Source organism: Agaricus bisporus (genome assembly GCF_000300575.1).
Source record: "Agaricus bisporus var. bisporus H97 unplaced genomic scaffold AGABI2scaffold_1, whole genome shotgun sequence".
In the NCBI taxonomy this organism is placed as follows: Eukaryota; Fungi; Basidiomycota; class Agaricomycetes; order Agaricales; family Agaricaceae; genus Agaricus; species Agaricus bisporus.
This window is the reverse complement of record NW_006267344.1, coordinates 581,403-596,510: the sequence shown is the minus strand read 5'-3', so window position 1 is coordinate 596,510 and position 15,108 is coordinate 581,403. Positions and strand designations below refer to the sequence as shown.

General features: G+C 48.0%; 4 protein-coding genes across 4 annotated transcripts; 2 read left to right on the top strand and 2 right to left on the bottom strand.

Annotated features, from left to right (window-relative positions):
- Positions 1–494: 494 nt before the first annotated feature.
- On the top strand, positions 495–3,219 carry AGABI2DRAFT_213494 (hypothetical protein). The gene is made up of 5 exons (XM_006453903.1): positions 495–1,387; positions 1,438–1,541; positions 1,593–2,016; positions 2,069–2,377; positions 2,425–3,219. Exons 1-5 carry the CDS (start codon positions 616–618, stop codon positions 3,144–3,146), a joined length of 2,331 nt encoding a protein of 776 aa, XP_006453966.1. The 5' UTR covers positions 495–615; the 3' UTR covers positions 3,147–3,219.
- Positions 3,220–4,898: 1,679 nt separating this feature from the next.
- AGABI2DRAFT_196562 (hypothetical protein) lies at positions 4,899–7,832 on the bottom strand. Its single transcript, XM_006453902.1, has 12 exons — positions 7,644–7,832; positions 7,400–7,588; positions 7,328–7,347; positions 7,105–7,271; positions 6,915–7,051; positions 6,813–6,861; positions 6,473–6,763; positions 6,264–6,417; positions 6,135–6,210; positions 5,895–6,072; positions 5,151–5,841; positions 4,899–5,096 (listed from the first exon to the last, which is right to left on the bottom strand). The coding sequence occupies exons 1-12, from the start codon at positions 7,713–7,715 to the stop codon at positions 4,955–4,957; spliced, it is 2,166 nt and encodes a 721-aa protein (XP_006453965.1). The 5' UTR covers positions 7,716–7,832; the 3' UTR covers positions 4,899–4,954.
- A 1,767-nt stretch (positions 7,833–9,599) lies between these two features.
- AGABI2DRAFT_189288 (hypothetical protein) lies at positions 9,600–10,956 on the bottom strand. Its single transcript, XM_006453901.1, has 2 exons — positions 10,605–10,956; positions 9,600–10,523 (listed from the first exon to the last, which is right to left on the bottom strand). The coding sequence occupies exons 1-2, from the start codon at positions 10,817–10,819 to the stop codon at positions 9,824–9,826; spliced, it is 915 nt and encodes a 304-aa protein (XP_006453964.1). The 5' UTR covers positions 10,820–10,956; the 3' UTR covers positions 9,600–9,823.
- An 844-nt stretch (positions 10,957–11,800) lies between these two features.
- Positions 11,801–14,768, top strand: AGABI2DRAFT_213491 (hypothetical protein). The gene is made up of 12 exons (XM_006453900.1): positions 11,801–11,946; positions 12,004–12,192; positions 12,242–12,261; positions 12,315–12,481; positions 12,540–12,676; positions 12,729–12,777; positions 12,827–13,117; positions 13,178–13,331; positions 13,384–13,459; positions 13,516–13,693; positions 13,746–14,436; positions 14,491–14,768. Exons 1-12 carry the CDS (start codon positions 11,869–11,871, stop codon positions 14,630–14,632), a joined length of 2,172 nt encoding a protein of 723 aa, XP_006453963.1. The 5' UTR covers positions 11,801–11,868; the 3' UTR covers positions 14,633–14,768.
- The last annotated feature ends 340 nt before the right edge of the window (positions 14,769–15,108 follow it).

The window sequence follows — 15,108 nt, the reverse complement described above, 5'->3', positions numbered from 1 at the left end:
TCCTGCCACCATCTCCTCATCTCACGACTCCATCAACGCTCCCAGGGACGAAATCATTATTAAACGTAACCCGCGATATTGATGGCGCGTGCGTTCCTGCTAAAGCTTGTGAAGGCTACCCATGCTCGAGGCGGTTCAGATCGTTCAGATCGTTCAAACCGTTCAGAACCGTCAGATTCGGGTCAGAGCAGTATCTCCAAGACTACACGAGAGGATCCCACGACTCCCACTTCCTCCAACACCTCAGCCGATACCCCACCCAAAATCACGATCAACGACAAGGGCACGGAGAGCAGGTCGTCTCTCCGCACAGAGTTCTCATCGAGCAGCTCGCAGCAGCCTGTGGTGACAGTGGTACCGCCATCGCCGCATTCGTCGTTGTTGCAACTCGGCGAGCCGTCGGACCGGCGTACTATGAGTGGTGATGTGAATACCAGGGATGCCAAGGACCTGGATCGTACGACACCAATAATTACTTCCTCTGCTCATCACCACCACTCAGTCTCTTCACGCCCTCCTCGCACGTCGCCACCGTCGCCGCCTCCCACGGGCCCGGCCCCGCCACCGCTCAGCCCCGTCCCAGAAGAGAACACACGAACAAATACGTCATCTCCTATGGCCAAAACACTCGATCCCTCGCCTCAGACCCGCGTCCGACGTTCTCCTTCCGCCAAATCCCTCACCATGGCAGAATCAGACGCAGTCATGCAGAGGCCCCTCGTCGAGTCTCCCACCGCAATCAGGGCTGACCTGCCCAGTGTCGACTCAACAAATGGAACTTCTTCCTTGCATCCATCCCGAGACTCAGACGCTGCATCCCTCGCCTCCACTAATCAAAATGGCACTACAAAAGACAAGAAACGCCCGTGGAGGAAATCCACCGCTCGCAAGCCTACGGGTCTCGCAGGTGCCATCGCAGCATCCGGCATGGCCATGGCGCAGCCCACCCTTTCAGCTATCCACCAAGCTTCATTCTCTGCCACCATGCAAGCTCAAGCCCAGCCTAACGCTCCCTCTACCTCAACCACCAGAAAATCTTCTATAAATTCACCTCCCCGTTCCCCGCGGGGCTCAGTCATAAATCATGCCAGGGGGAAGTCCTCTGAGTTTTCGCCACATTCAACCAGATCCAAACGCTCTGGTGCAGGACGGGCATCTGTCTCAGTGCAAAGTGACAATGCCTCAGAATACTACCCAGATGACAGACCTGACTACTATTCCGGCTTGGACGAGAGTTCAGACGAGGACGAGGGTCTGGAGGGTGAATCAATGTTGGACGAAATGGAGGATATGCCCGTCACTGGGTTTGCCGTCGCCAGCAACAAGCGGAATGCTGATTTCCACGACCTCTTCCCCACCGTCCCTGAAGGCGACTATTTGATTGAAGGTACAGCCATTTTCTGTCTCAACAACGGGCAGTAGTCTGACCACTTTTAGACTACGGTTGTGCCCTACAGCGGGAAATATTGATTCAAGGCCGTCTCTATATCTCTGAAAATCACATATGCTTCCATGCCAATATATTCGGCTGGATCACTAATGTAAGTCTCTCAGAGCCTTCTGGTTTCCTTTTAGACTCATCGAACCTCTAGATGTCGATCCCAATGTGCGAAGTCACTCAGCTCGATAAGCGCATGACCGCCTTCGTGATCCCCAACGCCATCCAGGCCACAACGCGGCAAGCTAAATATACTTTCGCTTCCTTCCTCTCCCGCGATACGACCTACGACGTGATTTATAATATCTGGAGACTGGCTAAACCTGACGACGCCATCAATAGCAGTCGCCCCTCTTTTGACGGCGCCTCAGTCGTCGAGTCAAATCCGATCCAGGGCAACGGGGAGGGGGCTTTGCTGAGAGCCCCTAAAATCACGACCTGTGCATGTGCAGAGGGTGGTCATTACCACGAAACAGCGATGGATTGTGTGCTGCCTGGCACCCCTGATCGGATACATAATTTAATCTTTGCTAGTGCATTCATCAAAGAGTTCATGACTGTCGATCAAAAGCTAACCGGTGCGTAGCCATCCATTTGATGTTGTTCCCTGTTGCTCAACAATCTTTACAGACATTCAAATTTCGGATTGGCAACCTACCGAGCCGGGTTCTGCTCTTCTTACTCGAAATATGTCTTATATCAAGCCCCTGCATGGCAGCGTCGGACCGAGATCTACCAAGTGCGAAATTACCGACCTTATGGTTTACAAAGACTCCGAACATTACATTTCGACTGATACAACAACGCGGACACCAGATGTACCTAGCGGTGGCGTATTTTCTGTAAAGACGAAAACGTGTTTGACATGGGCAAGCTCTTTATCGACGAGGATAGTTGTAACGACCGAGGTGCAATGGACTGGTCGTAGTTTCATCAAATGTGTGTCTTGCCACCTCTGTGAGATAAGGTTGCTGACACGTTACTAGCCATCATCGAAAAGTCAGCCATCGAAGGGCAAAAGACGTGGCACAGGGACTTGGAAATTGCCATGCGAGCTTACATCCAAGAACATCAAGCCGAGTTCGTACCCGAAGGTGTCGATGCGTCTGCTCTTCCAGCTTCGCCCAATCCAAACGTTCCGCCTACACCAGGAGAGGTGACAATATCATCGAAAGAAGCAAATAAACGACGGGAACATGAAAGAAATCGACGTGGTTTACAATGGGCTTGGGATACATTTGAAGGTGCTTCGCAAGTCGCTATACGGAGTACGAAAGACGCGTTTGAACTTGTTTGTGATGCTTGGGAACAATCGTCAAGTACGACCATAATGTGGTTTGTGATTGTCGGTCTTGTCTTGAGCAATCTATGGTCGTTGTTTTTGATGGGGTCGAGAGAAGAAGCTGGAAGGAGGAAAGAGATGAAAAAGATGGAAGAGAGAGAGAAATGGGTACAAGGTGTTGTTAGAGCTTTATGGGATGAACTCTCAAAACAACAACCGCATAAAGAGCATTTATCGATGCCGTCGGATGGGATTTCTTGGGTTGCGGGTCTGGCGCAATCGCAACCTGTGCCTGCTGCGACGTGGAGTAGGGAGGTGGAGGATATGCAGGGTGTTTTGGATCAGTTGGAGGAGAGGATTAAACTTTTGAATGAGGGTTTGAAGGTGATTAGGACGGAGGGGGGAGGGATTGATTCATTAGATTGATTTAACTGACGCGTTCGCTCTTTCCTTTCTTTTTTTCGAAACAAAAATTGTTTTTTGGGGGGCTATGTTCTTCATGGTTGGTTGGGTGTATATTATTCAATTATCATTCTTTTTTTTTTTTTTTGGTTTTGGATCTGTTAGGCGCATTTCATTATTCGATTAGCTAGCTATAATAAATTTTGGTTTAGTGGTTTCTGGGATATGGAAAGGAGAAATCGGTTTGAGAACGGAACATTGTGTTTCACTCCGAGTCATCTAGTAAATACCCCTTCGCCGATTGAGCATTCGTGGCAAGCTACTGCTGACTGCCGCTGAATGCGTCGGATATGTCTCCTTTGGGAGATGATATCCAGGCGTGGAATAGAGAAATGAAGCCAAGCCCGAAAAGTTCATAGCATACATTTACGTTTAGGGGAAAAGGAGATTTGGCGCTGGGAAGAGCGAAGATGTCTCGGTGTCTCAACCCATCTAGAACCGTTTCGCTGATTATAAAACTTTCATCCAAACCACTTATATTACCTCTGCCATTAAGTTTTCTCAGATACTATGACTCCCTTGAACAACGTTATCCAGTTATGGAATGTGAAATGTGACGCACGGAAAGAGAGAGCTGAAGCCAAATCCAAGTCAAAAGGTGAATGAATATTCTAGGGCGATTCTAATCCGAATTGGAGTCTGAGACTGGGATTTAGCCATAATGAAGGAGATTTTCAGAAGGTATGAGAAACGTCCTCCTGATGTGAAGTGTTCCGGCGTGAACGATTAGTGAATCTACTCGGGTTATAGTTTACCTGTTAATTCATATATTTTGCCAGGCTGTACAGGATGGTTCAAATGCTATGATGGTTGTATGTTTTTTTTTTTCCTTATCAACGTTTTAATTCTTTCTTTTATAAATAAGTCTCTCCATGGGAAATTTGTGTTCACCGTCAACGCCTTGACCTGGAATCCCGAAAAAGTGACATGACTCCTTCAGATGTAAAGAAGTCTGAGGCATATATGACCTCTAAACAAAAGATGCGTCATGTCAACTGGAATGAAACGGACATTCAGTTCGCCATAAGTAGCGCTGTACGCAAACAGCGTATGGAAGAGTTTCACAAGGATTTACGGGATTATTGGCGTGAGTTGGGATTTGTTAAATGGCCCAAGTTGATCAACGGATACTAGTATTAACATGGATGATTTTGAAAGGTTGGCGCCGGGCCGCATTCAACGATCAAAGTCAAGACTCTGGGTTGCCTCCCGCATATGTGTCGACTCACAGCGATCCCCTGCCAAAAATTGCGTCACAGCTAAATGAATTGCCCCGTCAGGATTGCGTCAGTTCCGCTCACTAATAAAATGCTCTGGTTTGACACCGTCATGTTCGACAGGATCTGCTTCAACAACTGAAATCAATGGATGCTCATTGGTACGCCTACGGTACGTTGGTGATCCTATCTTGCGCAATGTGTCGAGTCACCAATGGCCAATAAATGAAGGGAGTGCTCTTGAGCACAAGTTGCTTTAAGATTAGGCCGCCTTGGAGCGAGTTGCAGTGACGCCACCAGAGAACAGCATTAACAGAAAGTATTGACACTCTATGCATAATTTTTTATTTGTCTGTTTTCTTCGTGTATCACACATTTCTTGGTCCCGTCTCTGGATATTGAATGTTGCTTATCGTTTCTTTCGCCAGTATTCTGCACTCATCTCCATATGTCCCAGGAGTAACGAAGAGCACAACGCGTTGGGCGCAACCACTATTTGAGGCAGTAAAACCATTCCAAGCTGTAGATTATATTCATGTCAAGAGTTGGGCGTAATTAAGAATGACAAGCGTGTCCATTTTGCGTTGGTTGTGCAGGCACACTCAAATGGTCTTGAGTTCCCGGAACATCCAGACTCGGGTTCACCTTGAAGAACGAAACGGGCTTCAAAGTTACACGGAAGGCATCCACAGGCATTCTACAAATGCTTATCAGCGACTGGAATTCGTCTAGTGAGGTTTGAATAACTTACACAGGCCAATCCTCTGGCCTGGGGATATGCGTCGTTCCAACGGTGAAATAAACCAGAATATCCTCTCCATCGGTAGGATTCTCACCCTTGACCCAATTCCCAATCGAATCAGTCGGAGTCTCCCTTGTTTGCGGGACGTATTTTCCAGCGGGATAAACTCTTTCTGACCCGTTCTCTTCTCCTTCCACATCCCTACACACCCATAGGGCGTTCTTCACAAAAGGTGCTCTGGTCATGAGCCAGCTATCATCCTTGGCCATTGGGGATATCACACCGCCTTTGATACCAAGAGAATATCCAACTTCCTTCCCGGTACTATAATGTCTCCTCTGTGGGTTAACGATCCTCCAGCGACGTTCTTTGGAAATATCATATTGCCTCCCGGTCTCCGTCGCCAAACGTGTTTCTTTTGTGTGAAATCCATTCCCGGCAAAGTTATCCTTGGACCCTGTGGGTGCATCAAGCATTTCGACATCGGCCTCGATCACGGTGTTCTTGATCCCATCTATCATGGGGTCAAGGCGATAGCTGAAGATGTGTTGGTGGTAATGGGCGTTCAGGTTGGGCGCGACGGTTGTTGCGTATGGACTTTGTTCACCATCGGCGCCGACATATATTTGAAGGATACCGGTGAGACCAACTTCGACCTCAATACTCCCATCTTGATAGAAACGATAGTTCCAGATGTATTCTGTGCTTATCAATGAGCAAAACTGTTGAAACAAAAACTAGAAACAATCTGACCGTAATTCGCTACCGTACACACCATACTGATGACCAGCCTTCGGCTTCGGACTGTGCGAGATCGCCCACCAGGACGGAAATCGGTGTGCTTCCAAAGCACACCAGCATCTTCTTCATGTATACAGATGACGTTTTCGACTTCAATGGCACTCCCATCAGGAGCTGGGTAAGATCCACCCTGTGCGCGGCACGCATGTTGAATTACCCACGTAGCGAACAAGTAGACTAAAATGAGCTCACGAGATAATGAACTTGTCCAACACAATCACAGCCCAAAGATAATTGATTCGCCATCTGACCGACGCCGTATTCTCCCCTATACGTGTATGTCAGTTCTTCATTCGCAGACAAAAATGGCATAGAACTCACGAGTCAAAGGCATGTTTCCTCGGATGCGGATACTCGGGTGCACCATAGGGTACCACCATTTCTGCCAGAGCTAGCCTATAGAACAGAGGCCTTACCTCTCCATGGTCGTTGTACGTGCATGTCGATAACACGATACCCTCCCGATTAGCAAACGCTTGAGGAACATCATCATCAGTGTCGGAGATGCCGCCGGATGACAACCATCTCACCGATGTGCATCTTCCAGTTCTGCCACTCGAGAACATTGCCGTCCATCTTGAAACTCACACCTTCAGGTTGAATGATGTGAAGTGGTTTGACGTCTTTTCGAAGTTCGAACCCATCTGGTTCCGTCTTCTCCATCAAGTCGGGGAGGAAATCATAGGCACGTTTAGGAGGAGGGATGCGGTCTCTCCCGGAATTATTGACTGGTTCTTTCTCAAGTGGCGGGAATGCAGTTGAGGGAGCAGTGAGCTCGAGTTTACCGGATCCCTTGGCGGCCTTATAAGAGGGTGGGAAATCTGATAGATTCTTAGTAAAGACAATAGGAAGCAAGTCTGTTCGACAAACCAATATGAAGGACTTCTCCAGCATTTGCATCAACAATAGGTATAAAGTCCTGGGATGGAGATCAGACGGATGTGGTAAAGCACAGAGGACTGCCACACATACCAGGGGATGGGCATAGAGATTGTCGTGTTGCGAAAATCGAGCAAAAAGTAGAGCCTGTTGGATTCTCCGCTGCTTAGGAAAGCGGTCATCGTACCCAATAGCCCATCCGTCACAGAAGATCTGTTCGGGAGTGATTCCTACAGATGTGCGTTGGTCGTCAAGGGCCAAACATGCAGACCATACGACGCACCGATCTCTGCAGCAACTTTGTGCACAAGTGGCGAGCTCTTCACCACTTGCTCACAACTGATCAGTTCTTGGACGGTTATCTGGGGGTGAGTACCCTGCGGAAGCTCCGTCATCTTCTCCACTTCCCATTGGCCATTTCGGAATGCAACAATGAAATTGTACCCGGTTCTATCAATGCCTAAATCAGCCCAATCAAGTCCCGAAGCCTTTTAGAAAAGTGGTACCCCTCGACAACATCAAATAGCTATACGAAGCAAGTGTGAGGGCATTGAATTATGCAAGGTTGGAGGACTAACGTCAGCTTCAGCTTTCCTCGTGATCGGGACTCGTTCTTCCGGTTTAGCACCAGGCTCCAAAGGTATTCCAAGATATGCCAAAACAGCCCTTTTCGGTGGAGGAAGGAGGTTGCATTGAATAAACTTGACAGCCTTGATCGGTGTTTTCGTGGCAATGTATTGGCGGACCGAGTATGTAACTGTAGTCAACTGTGGGTTTGGATAAATGATTAGTGTTTCACGGATAATTATAGGGGAAACAGACCTCGTTCGGGGTAAGAGGGTCAAGTGGATGTTTAAACGCCGCATCCGCGGTAGCGTTCAGTGCAGGAGCCATGTTGACCTATTTCAGCCAAGTAGCCAAGCTCTAGTTTATATACTGTCAGGTGGTCACAGACTGCTGCCACGGCCCATTACATCGAAGTTGTGAAGTAGATGTCAGGAAGTTCATATATAGTTCAAACGGACATTAGCATTGGAAGAACCTCAATAATGCGTGGCCAATGGGAAGAGGCATGTGCCGCACGACGACAGGCAGAATTTTAGCCAAGCAAGAGTAGAGCCTCGTCAGCGAGAGCGAGAGGAAGTTGAGTGTATAAAACAATCTGTGTGATGGTGAACTTTCGGCATCTCGGCAGATCGCAACCAAAATAATCCTTTCAATGCTCTTGCTCTCATCATCATGCGATTGGCGTGGTACAACAGTGGCTAATCTTCAACGTCGGTGGTTCCATTGAATCACACCAACCAAGGTCCTCAACGGAACGTATTACGACTGCTGTCGGCCATCACGGTAGGTAATCGTCGACTAAAGTAAGATGGCCAATCAACTCAGGTGGTTGATGACTCTATAACCATAATTCATCCCATTCCCATCAAAAAAATCATTCTCACGTCAATAATTACTAGTCTTTGTAGAAACAAAACGTGTGGAGATGGTTCAGGTGCAAAATAGGCACAGTGGCCAAAGTACTTTAGCAACCGGCGTGTATGAGATATATAATGCATAGTAATGCTTAAACACATCAACGTGTAGCTGAACTTACTATCAGTATCACAGATGCAAGAAGGGGGCAGGCTCTAGGACACGGTGCATCAGCTCGTGAAAATAAAGCAATGAACTGCGAGACGTTAATTAGTCGCAGAAATCAACTCGGGAATTCTTTCCGTATGTTCCGAGTTCATTGTATTCCATCATCATCTCGTCCGAGTCGCAAATCAAAATCAAAGATTGGTAACACAGACAGTGACTGGACAGTGAGTTGATTGTTGACGTTGGTGGGTTGGTCATTCAGTCTATATGTACGTACAGATCAACCTATCACAACCAATTTCGATATCAGTCCTCGTGTATGCTATGTAGATGAACGCAGAATTCGTGAATCACACGCTTTCACAAATTTACCTACAATTTGTAGGTAATGAAGACATGCGACGCAGAACCCTATAACATTCGTGACGAACACCTTAAGCATGAATGAGTCGGCCAGCCAGACCAGGAATGTATTTGTCCGCCGAACTTGCAGCAAAAACTACGGCGACATCACCGTCGTGAACGCTTAGGGACCTAAGCTATAACCGAGGCGTTCAAAAACTAGAAGTTACATAGATCAATTTTTCCACTGTTCTCGGGGACCTGCGTTGATGCGATCTGCCTTCGCTGAGTTTGCCATGTGAGAGCGTTTAAGCGCTTGATGATAGCCATGTGTCATTTTAACGTTCGCGAACTTCGCTTGACGTTGGCAACCAAAAGTCGGAAGACAATGTAATTTGTGAAATCTTTTCCTTAATTTTTTTTCCTCAAGCCGTCATACGCCATATACGTCGCCGTAGCATATGAATTAGACCGACGCCCGGTGGGACAGGGTAATTGGCACTAAACCCCGTCGCAGCCTTTATTTGGCATAGCTCACTTGCGTGTACCTCTCATTATAACCTTAGGCAGTTGAAAACCGACGACTACGACTTCTTCCTCTGATTAGAAGAGAGCTGTGTGTAAGGCATCAACGTCAACTGTCATATCAGTGGCATCATTCTCCGACTGTATTGAAAGGAGCTGGCCATCTAATGCTTCATCTCCATATGGTATACTTCTTTGTATTTTAATTAATTTAATTCCACGGGTGAACCTGAGCGATAGAACCGGTTACCACGTCGGGGTGGAGAAGTTTTCAAGAAGCTTTAATGAGTCGAACCAACAATTGATCGCTAATTAGGACAAGGACTTCAAACAAACATCGAATTGCGAAATAATGGGTATAGAGATTGTTGTAGGTTTGTATGAATGCGGTATAAATCAAACAGTTAGGCGTCCGAACCCAGAACCATCCTACAGTTGGCGAAAGGGCTATAAGACAATAATAGCGAGCTTGGAAAGGAAGAAAAAAGAAAAGGAGCGGTATTCTGAAGGTATCCCATATCATAAGCATAGTACATCCCGCCCCATTATGCAACGCGGCGGTTTTGAAGCCCGCACAAAGCTAGTGCGGCTTTCATAATTTCTTCGTCGTCATCTTGTTTTTTGATAGATTCATGATTTTTTGGGGGTGGGTGTGCTACGATGACACCGTCGTTGCGTGAGTCTGGCGCCCATCTTGCATCTCCGCACCAGGTTCCGGGAGGAGTGATAATTTCGTCTTCTTCCTCATCCGTGCTTTCAAGGTCTGCTCTCGGTCGTTGTCGATCCCTTGTACGTGGGCGCGAACTAGATGGTGACGTGGGCACAGGTCCCGCACCAGCCTGTCGCACACCATCTTTTTCAGCCAGACGAGCAGCCGCACAAGCCCACTCTAATGTACGGCGCTTCTTGCCGAACTCGACAAACTCCCGGGCGGGAGGACTATTTGGGTCAACGATAGGAGATGAAGGCATGTTATCCCAAGGTGTAGCATTGGGATCAAGCCGTCTAGAGGGCGTACGAGGTGCAGGAGCGCGAAGCTCTGACCGCGACGCCACGCGATCGAGTGATGGTCTTGACGACGCCTGCGATGTTGAAGTTCGGTTGGTAAGGGTGGGGGATGAGGTTCGACGAGTGGTGGGCTGGTGGGTCAAGGGAGGAGAGTTGAACGAGCCATGGTTGCCCGCTGCGGATTTGCGTTCGGTCTGACGTTTGTTTTGGAACCATATTGTGACCGACTTGATTTCCCTAATTAATTAGAGGACGCGTTGAAAGAGCAATAATATGCAGTGAGCATCACATCGAGAAGAGACTGTGCAAGTATCTTACATTCCTCCTGCTTTTGCCACAGATTCACGATCCTCCCTAGAAGGATGTGAATTTTGGTGAAATAGATTCTCAAGCATCATGAGTTGAACATTGGTGAAACGCTTCCGTGTGCGACGAGAGGCAGTGGGGTTGACATTATTGATGCAGACGGTCTCCTCCGAGCCAGTGCGTGATAATGGGGGGACAAAGGAGGTGTGCGAGTAGTGCAAGTCCATAGCAGAGGCGTCGGTGGTGAGAGAGCCAGAGTTGGGAAAAAACCGTCACGGACTTATTTATGTAACAGCTCCATCAAACCAACATCAAGAAACGCGAACCCCGCGATATCACGTGCACGCGTACTGAGGAGGCAAGGGATGCTGGTCTGTCGTCTCCAAAGAGTTTCCTGTTGCCTCTTGCTTCCTATTTGTATTCTGTCTCGAAAACCTGTTCATTGTGCTGTTGCGTGCATGAGCCTAGAGCTGTCCTCGTGCAGTCCGTCGTAACACTCGGTGGAGTCTGGTGACAGTCTTCATATCATCAAATTAATAGGCTTGTTAGAGCTAGTTCCCCGTTATGAGCACAGACTGCATTAGGTGAGCGTTTTCGTTTCCCCTGCATGAGCTTCAGACTAACAGGAGACAGTCACAGGCAAAATGAGTCGTCGGTGCGTTGCACATGAAAACAGCATCCACTTGTATCTCCCACGAGCGGGAAAAGCTTGAAAGACAGGTACGTAGTCTGTACATATCGGCCTCGAAGCTTGGCAGTTGAAGACAACGACTCATCCGGCTCCGAGTGGATTGGACAGGCAAAGGCCAAACACAACCAATCAGCCCAAGAACTGCTTTATCGATTGTGGTTTCTGAGATTGAAGATAATCCACCGGTGAGACCGAGGCTCTGCCTCGTGCTTATCTTAATAACGTCTTTCTGGCGAACCTTCTCAGAAATCACATTCTCCGGAGCTATAGCCGACCATCTCCACAAATTCTACTATACTTCCTCGCCCGAAGGAGAAATCTTTACTCCTTGTGAAGGAGTCAGGCGTGAGCGGCTCGAGAATTCGAAGGAAGGATACCATTTACCTGTGGATATTCGGTCTGATTAAACTCCTCTATGCTTCATTCCACGGCCGGCATCTCGGCAAGATATCTGGGACATACACTAACTCAGGGGGGTGTGCGACTCTATCAATGCTGCATCTATATAAGTATGCCACTACTCCGATGACTCTTATCCTTCCCTTCGAACCTTAGCTTCTCACCTGCTTGGATTGCTTGGTGAACATGGTTGCTAGTGCATTGAACACCGCCACAGAGGGCCAATCTTTTAAGCATCCCCTCGACCCTCTTACCCCGGACGAGGTTTGTTTCTCCATAGTCATCCCTGAAGTGTTGATCGTTCATCCGTAACTTTCCCAGTTGACTGCTGTTACGCGTGCAGTCCGCCTACATATTGCCGAGAAGACACCAATCAAGGCTGTTAAATTCATCCTATGCAACCTCCTTCCTCCTTCGAAAAGGGCTGTTTTGGCGTATCTTGGCATACCTTTGGAAACTGGTGCTAAACCGGAAGAACCTGTTAAAATTGCGAGGAAAGCCGAAGTTGATGTGAGTTTTTTAAATGCGCATGTTATATTCTCCTCACGCTATTCAAAAGTTGCTTGATGCTGTCGAAGGGTACCGTTATTTTCCAGTGATCTTTTTCGCTTGGCTGAATCAGGTATCAATAGGGTCGGGCATAATCTCATCGTTGCCTTCCGAGATGGGAAATGGGAAATCGAAAAGATGACACGACTTGCCAAGGGCGCTCAGCCCCAATTATCCATGGAGGAATTGCTTAACTGCGAGAAAGTCGTACAGAATTCGCCACTCGTGCGTAAAGTAGCTGCAGAAATCGGTGCGTCATTGCACAACCGAGTCTTGAACAGCTACAATCTAAACGCATACCTTTGAAGGAATTTCCCCCGAGCAGATCTTTTGCGACGGATGGGCCGTCGGGTACGACGATCGCTTCCCTGAGCAACGCAGAATACAACAGGGCATGTGCTTTGCTCGATTTTCAGAACACGACAATCTCTATGCCCATCCCCTGGTGTGTAGAATAGTTCTGTATACTTAACCAAATCATCTGATCTCCATCCCAGGACTTTATACCCATAGTTGATGCAAATGCTGGGGAAGTCCTTCATATTGGTTCGTCGAGTTGACATTTTCCGCAGTCATTTCTCTAACAGTCTATCAGATTTTCCGCCCTCCTACAAAGCAGTCAATGGGTCCGACAAGGTCGAGCTCACTGTCCCTTCGACCGCCTTCCCGCCTCTGGAGGAAGGACCAATCAATAATTCTGGGAGAGACCGCATCCCTCCACCCAAGCGTGCTCATGATTATCTTCCCGACTTGATGGAGAAGACGGAACCAGATGGGTTCGAACTTCGGAAAGACCTGAAGCCACTTCACGTTATTCAACCGGAGGGTGTGAGTTTTAAGATGGACGGCAACGTTCTTGAGTGGCAGAACTGGAAAATGCACATTGGTAGGTTCCACAGCGTATCATCTAGCGATATCGGTGACATTAAAGACATTGTTATCTAAGCCTTTGCTCACCGGGAGGGCATCGTGCTGTCTACAGTAACCTACAACGACCACGGAGAGATTAGGCCCCTTTTCTACAGGCTGGCACTGGCAGAAATGATAGTACCGTATGGTGCACCCGAGTATCCCCACCCAAGGAAACACGCCTTTGATGCGTGAGCTAATCACTTTTCTTATGAGAATTGGTAACTGAAATACGAATCATAGGGGAGAATATGGCATTGGCCAGATGGCAAATCAGCTGTCTCTGGGCTGTGATTGTGTCGGGCAAATTCATTACCTCGTAAGCTTTATTCATCGACTGCACCGCCTGCGGAATCTCATGGCGTGCATGCATAGGATGGATGTTTTGCGGCTCATGATGGGAGTCCTATCGAGGTGAAAAATGTTGTTTGCATACATGAGGAGGATGCCGGTGTACTGTGGAAACATACCGATTTTCGTCCTGGGGGACGAACCCGCACAGTCCGAAGTCGGAGATTGGTCATCAGTATGGCATGTACGTTAGCGAATTATGGTCAGTTCGGTTACTTCCTTCGTAAAGCTTCACCCACTGATACCCTGTGTAGAATACATCTGGAACTATCATTTCTATCAAGATGGCAGCATTGGAATCGAAGTTCGCCTCACTGGCATCCTTCAGGTCTACGTCGGCGCCGATGGCGAGCGAAGCCCATATGCAACGACCGTCGCGCCCAACGTGAATGCCCATTACCACCAACATGTGTTCAGCTATCGTCTCGATCCCATGATAGACGGAATCAAGAACACCGTGATCGAGGCCGACGTCGAAATGCTCGATGCGCCCACTGGTTCCAAGGAGAACTTTGCCGGGAATGGATTCTACACGAAAGAAACACGTTTGGCGACGGAGACCGGGAGGCAATATGATATTTCCAAAGAACGTCGTTGGAGGATCGTCAACCCGCAGAAGCGGCATTATAGCTCCGGGAAGGAAGTCGGCTATTCTCTCGGTATCAAAGGAGGCGTGGTACCAATGTTGGCCAAGGATGATAGCTGGCTTGCGAAGAGAGCTCCCTTCTTGAAGAACGCTTTATGGGTGTGTAGAGACGTTGAAAGTGGGGAAGACGGATCAGAAAGAGTTTATCCCGCTGGAAAGTACGTTCCGCTGACGAGGGAAACTCCCGCGGATTCGGTCGGGAATTGGGTCAAGGATGAACAGCCTACCGACGGAGAAGATATCCTGGTTTACTTTAATATTGGAACGACACACATTCCTAGGCCAGAAGATTGGCCTGTGTAAGTTACTCTATACCTCGTCGATGGGTTCTAATCACTGATAAGCATTTGTAGAATGCCTGTGGATACACTGAATGTAACTCTGAAGCCCGTTTCTTTCTTCAAGAAGAACCCGAGTCTGGATGTTCCTGGAACTCAAGACCATTTGAGTGTGCCTGCGCAACCAACGCAAAATGGACATGCTTGTCATTCTTAATTATGACAACTCTTGAAAGGAATGTAATCATGTACTAGTTTGGAATGATTTTGCTGCCTCAGATAATGATTGTGCCTAGCTCGTGGTGCTGTCTGTTACCTCCGACAAACACGAATTCTAGTGCCAAGTACTTTTTAGAGAACTGAGAAGCAACATTAGCTGCAAGTTAAGAATTTGCCATGCCGGCGAGACTTGGACGGGCCACTGGGATCATTCCTACTTGAACCATATATGAACGTCTTGACATCCGCATCTCAACTTCTCTGACTCGACTAACTTTCCACTGGGGTTAATGCCATATACTATGAACTTCCTGGCATCCACTTCGCAACTTCGACGTAATGGGCAGTGGCAGCAACCCGCGACCACCCGCCACCGTATATAAACTAGAGGCTACCACTTGGCTGAAATGGATCACTATGGCTCCTGCACCGAACACTACCGCGGAAGCGGCTTTTAAACATCCACTTGACCCT

Bases quoted from the DNA above. Each gene is read 5' to 3' on its own strand.
- AGABI2DRAFT_213494 (XM_006453903.1), top strand. From the start codon at position 616: ATGGCCAAAACACTCGATCCCTCGCCTCAGACCCGCGTCCGACGTTCT. The intron at 1,388-1,437 runs GTACAGCCATTT...GACCACTTTTAG, and splicing joins AGGCGACTATTTGATTGAAG to ACTACGGTTGTGCCCTACAG. The intron at 2,378-2,424 runs GTGTGTCTTGCC...ACACGTTACTAG, and splicing joins TGGTCGTAGTTTCATCAAAT to CCATCATCGAAAAGTCAGCC.
- AGABI2DRAFT_196562 (XM_006453902.1), bottom strand. From the start codon at position 7,715: ATGGCTCCTGCACTGAACGCTACCGCGGATGCGGCGTTTAAACATCCA. The intron at 6,862-6,914 runs GTATGTGTGGCA...TCTCCATCCCAG, and splicing joins ATCTCTATGCCCATCCCCTG to GACTTTATACCTATTGTTGA. The intron at 6,073-6,134 runs GTGAGCTCATTT...TGCCGCGCACAG, and splicing joins TTGGACAAGTTCATTATCTC to GGTGGATCTTACCCAGCTCC.
- AGABI2DRAFT_189288 (XM_006453901.1), bottom strand. From the start codon at position 10,819: ATGGACTTGCACTACTCGCACACCTCCTTTGTCCCCCCATTATCACGC. The intron at 10,524-10,604 runs GTAAGATACTTG...CTAATTAATTAG, and splicing joins GTGGCAAAAGCAGGAGGAAT to GGAAATCAAGTCGGTCACAA.
- AGABI2DRAFT_213491 (XM_006453900.1), top strand. From the start codon at position 11,869: ATGGTTGCTAGTGCATTGAACACCGCCACAGAGGGCCAATCTTTTAAG. The intron at 12,482-12,539 runs GTGCGTCATTGC...ATACCTTTGAAG, and splicing joins TAAAGTAGCTGCAGAAATCG to GAATTTCCCCCGAGCAGATC. The intron at 13,118-13,177 runs GTAGGTTCCACA...TTGTTATCTAAG, and splicing joins GAACTGGAAAATGCACATTG to CCTTTGCTCACCGGGAGGGC.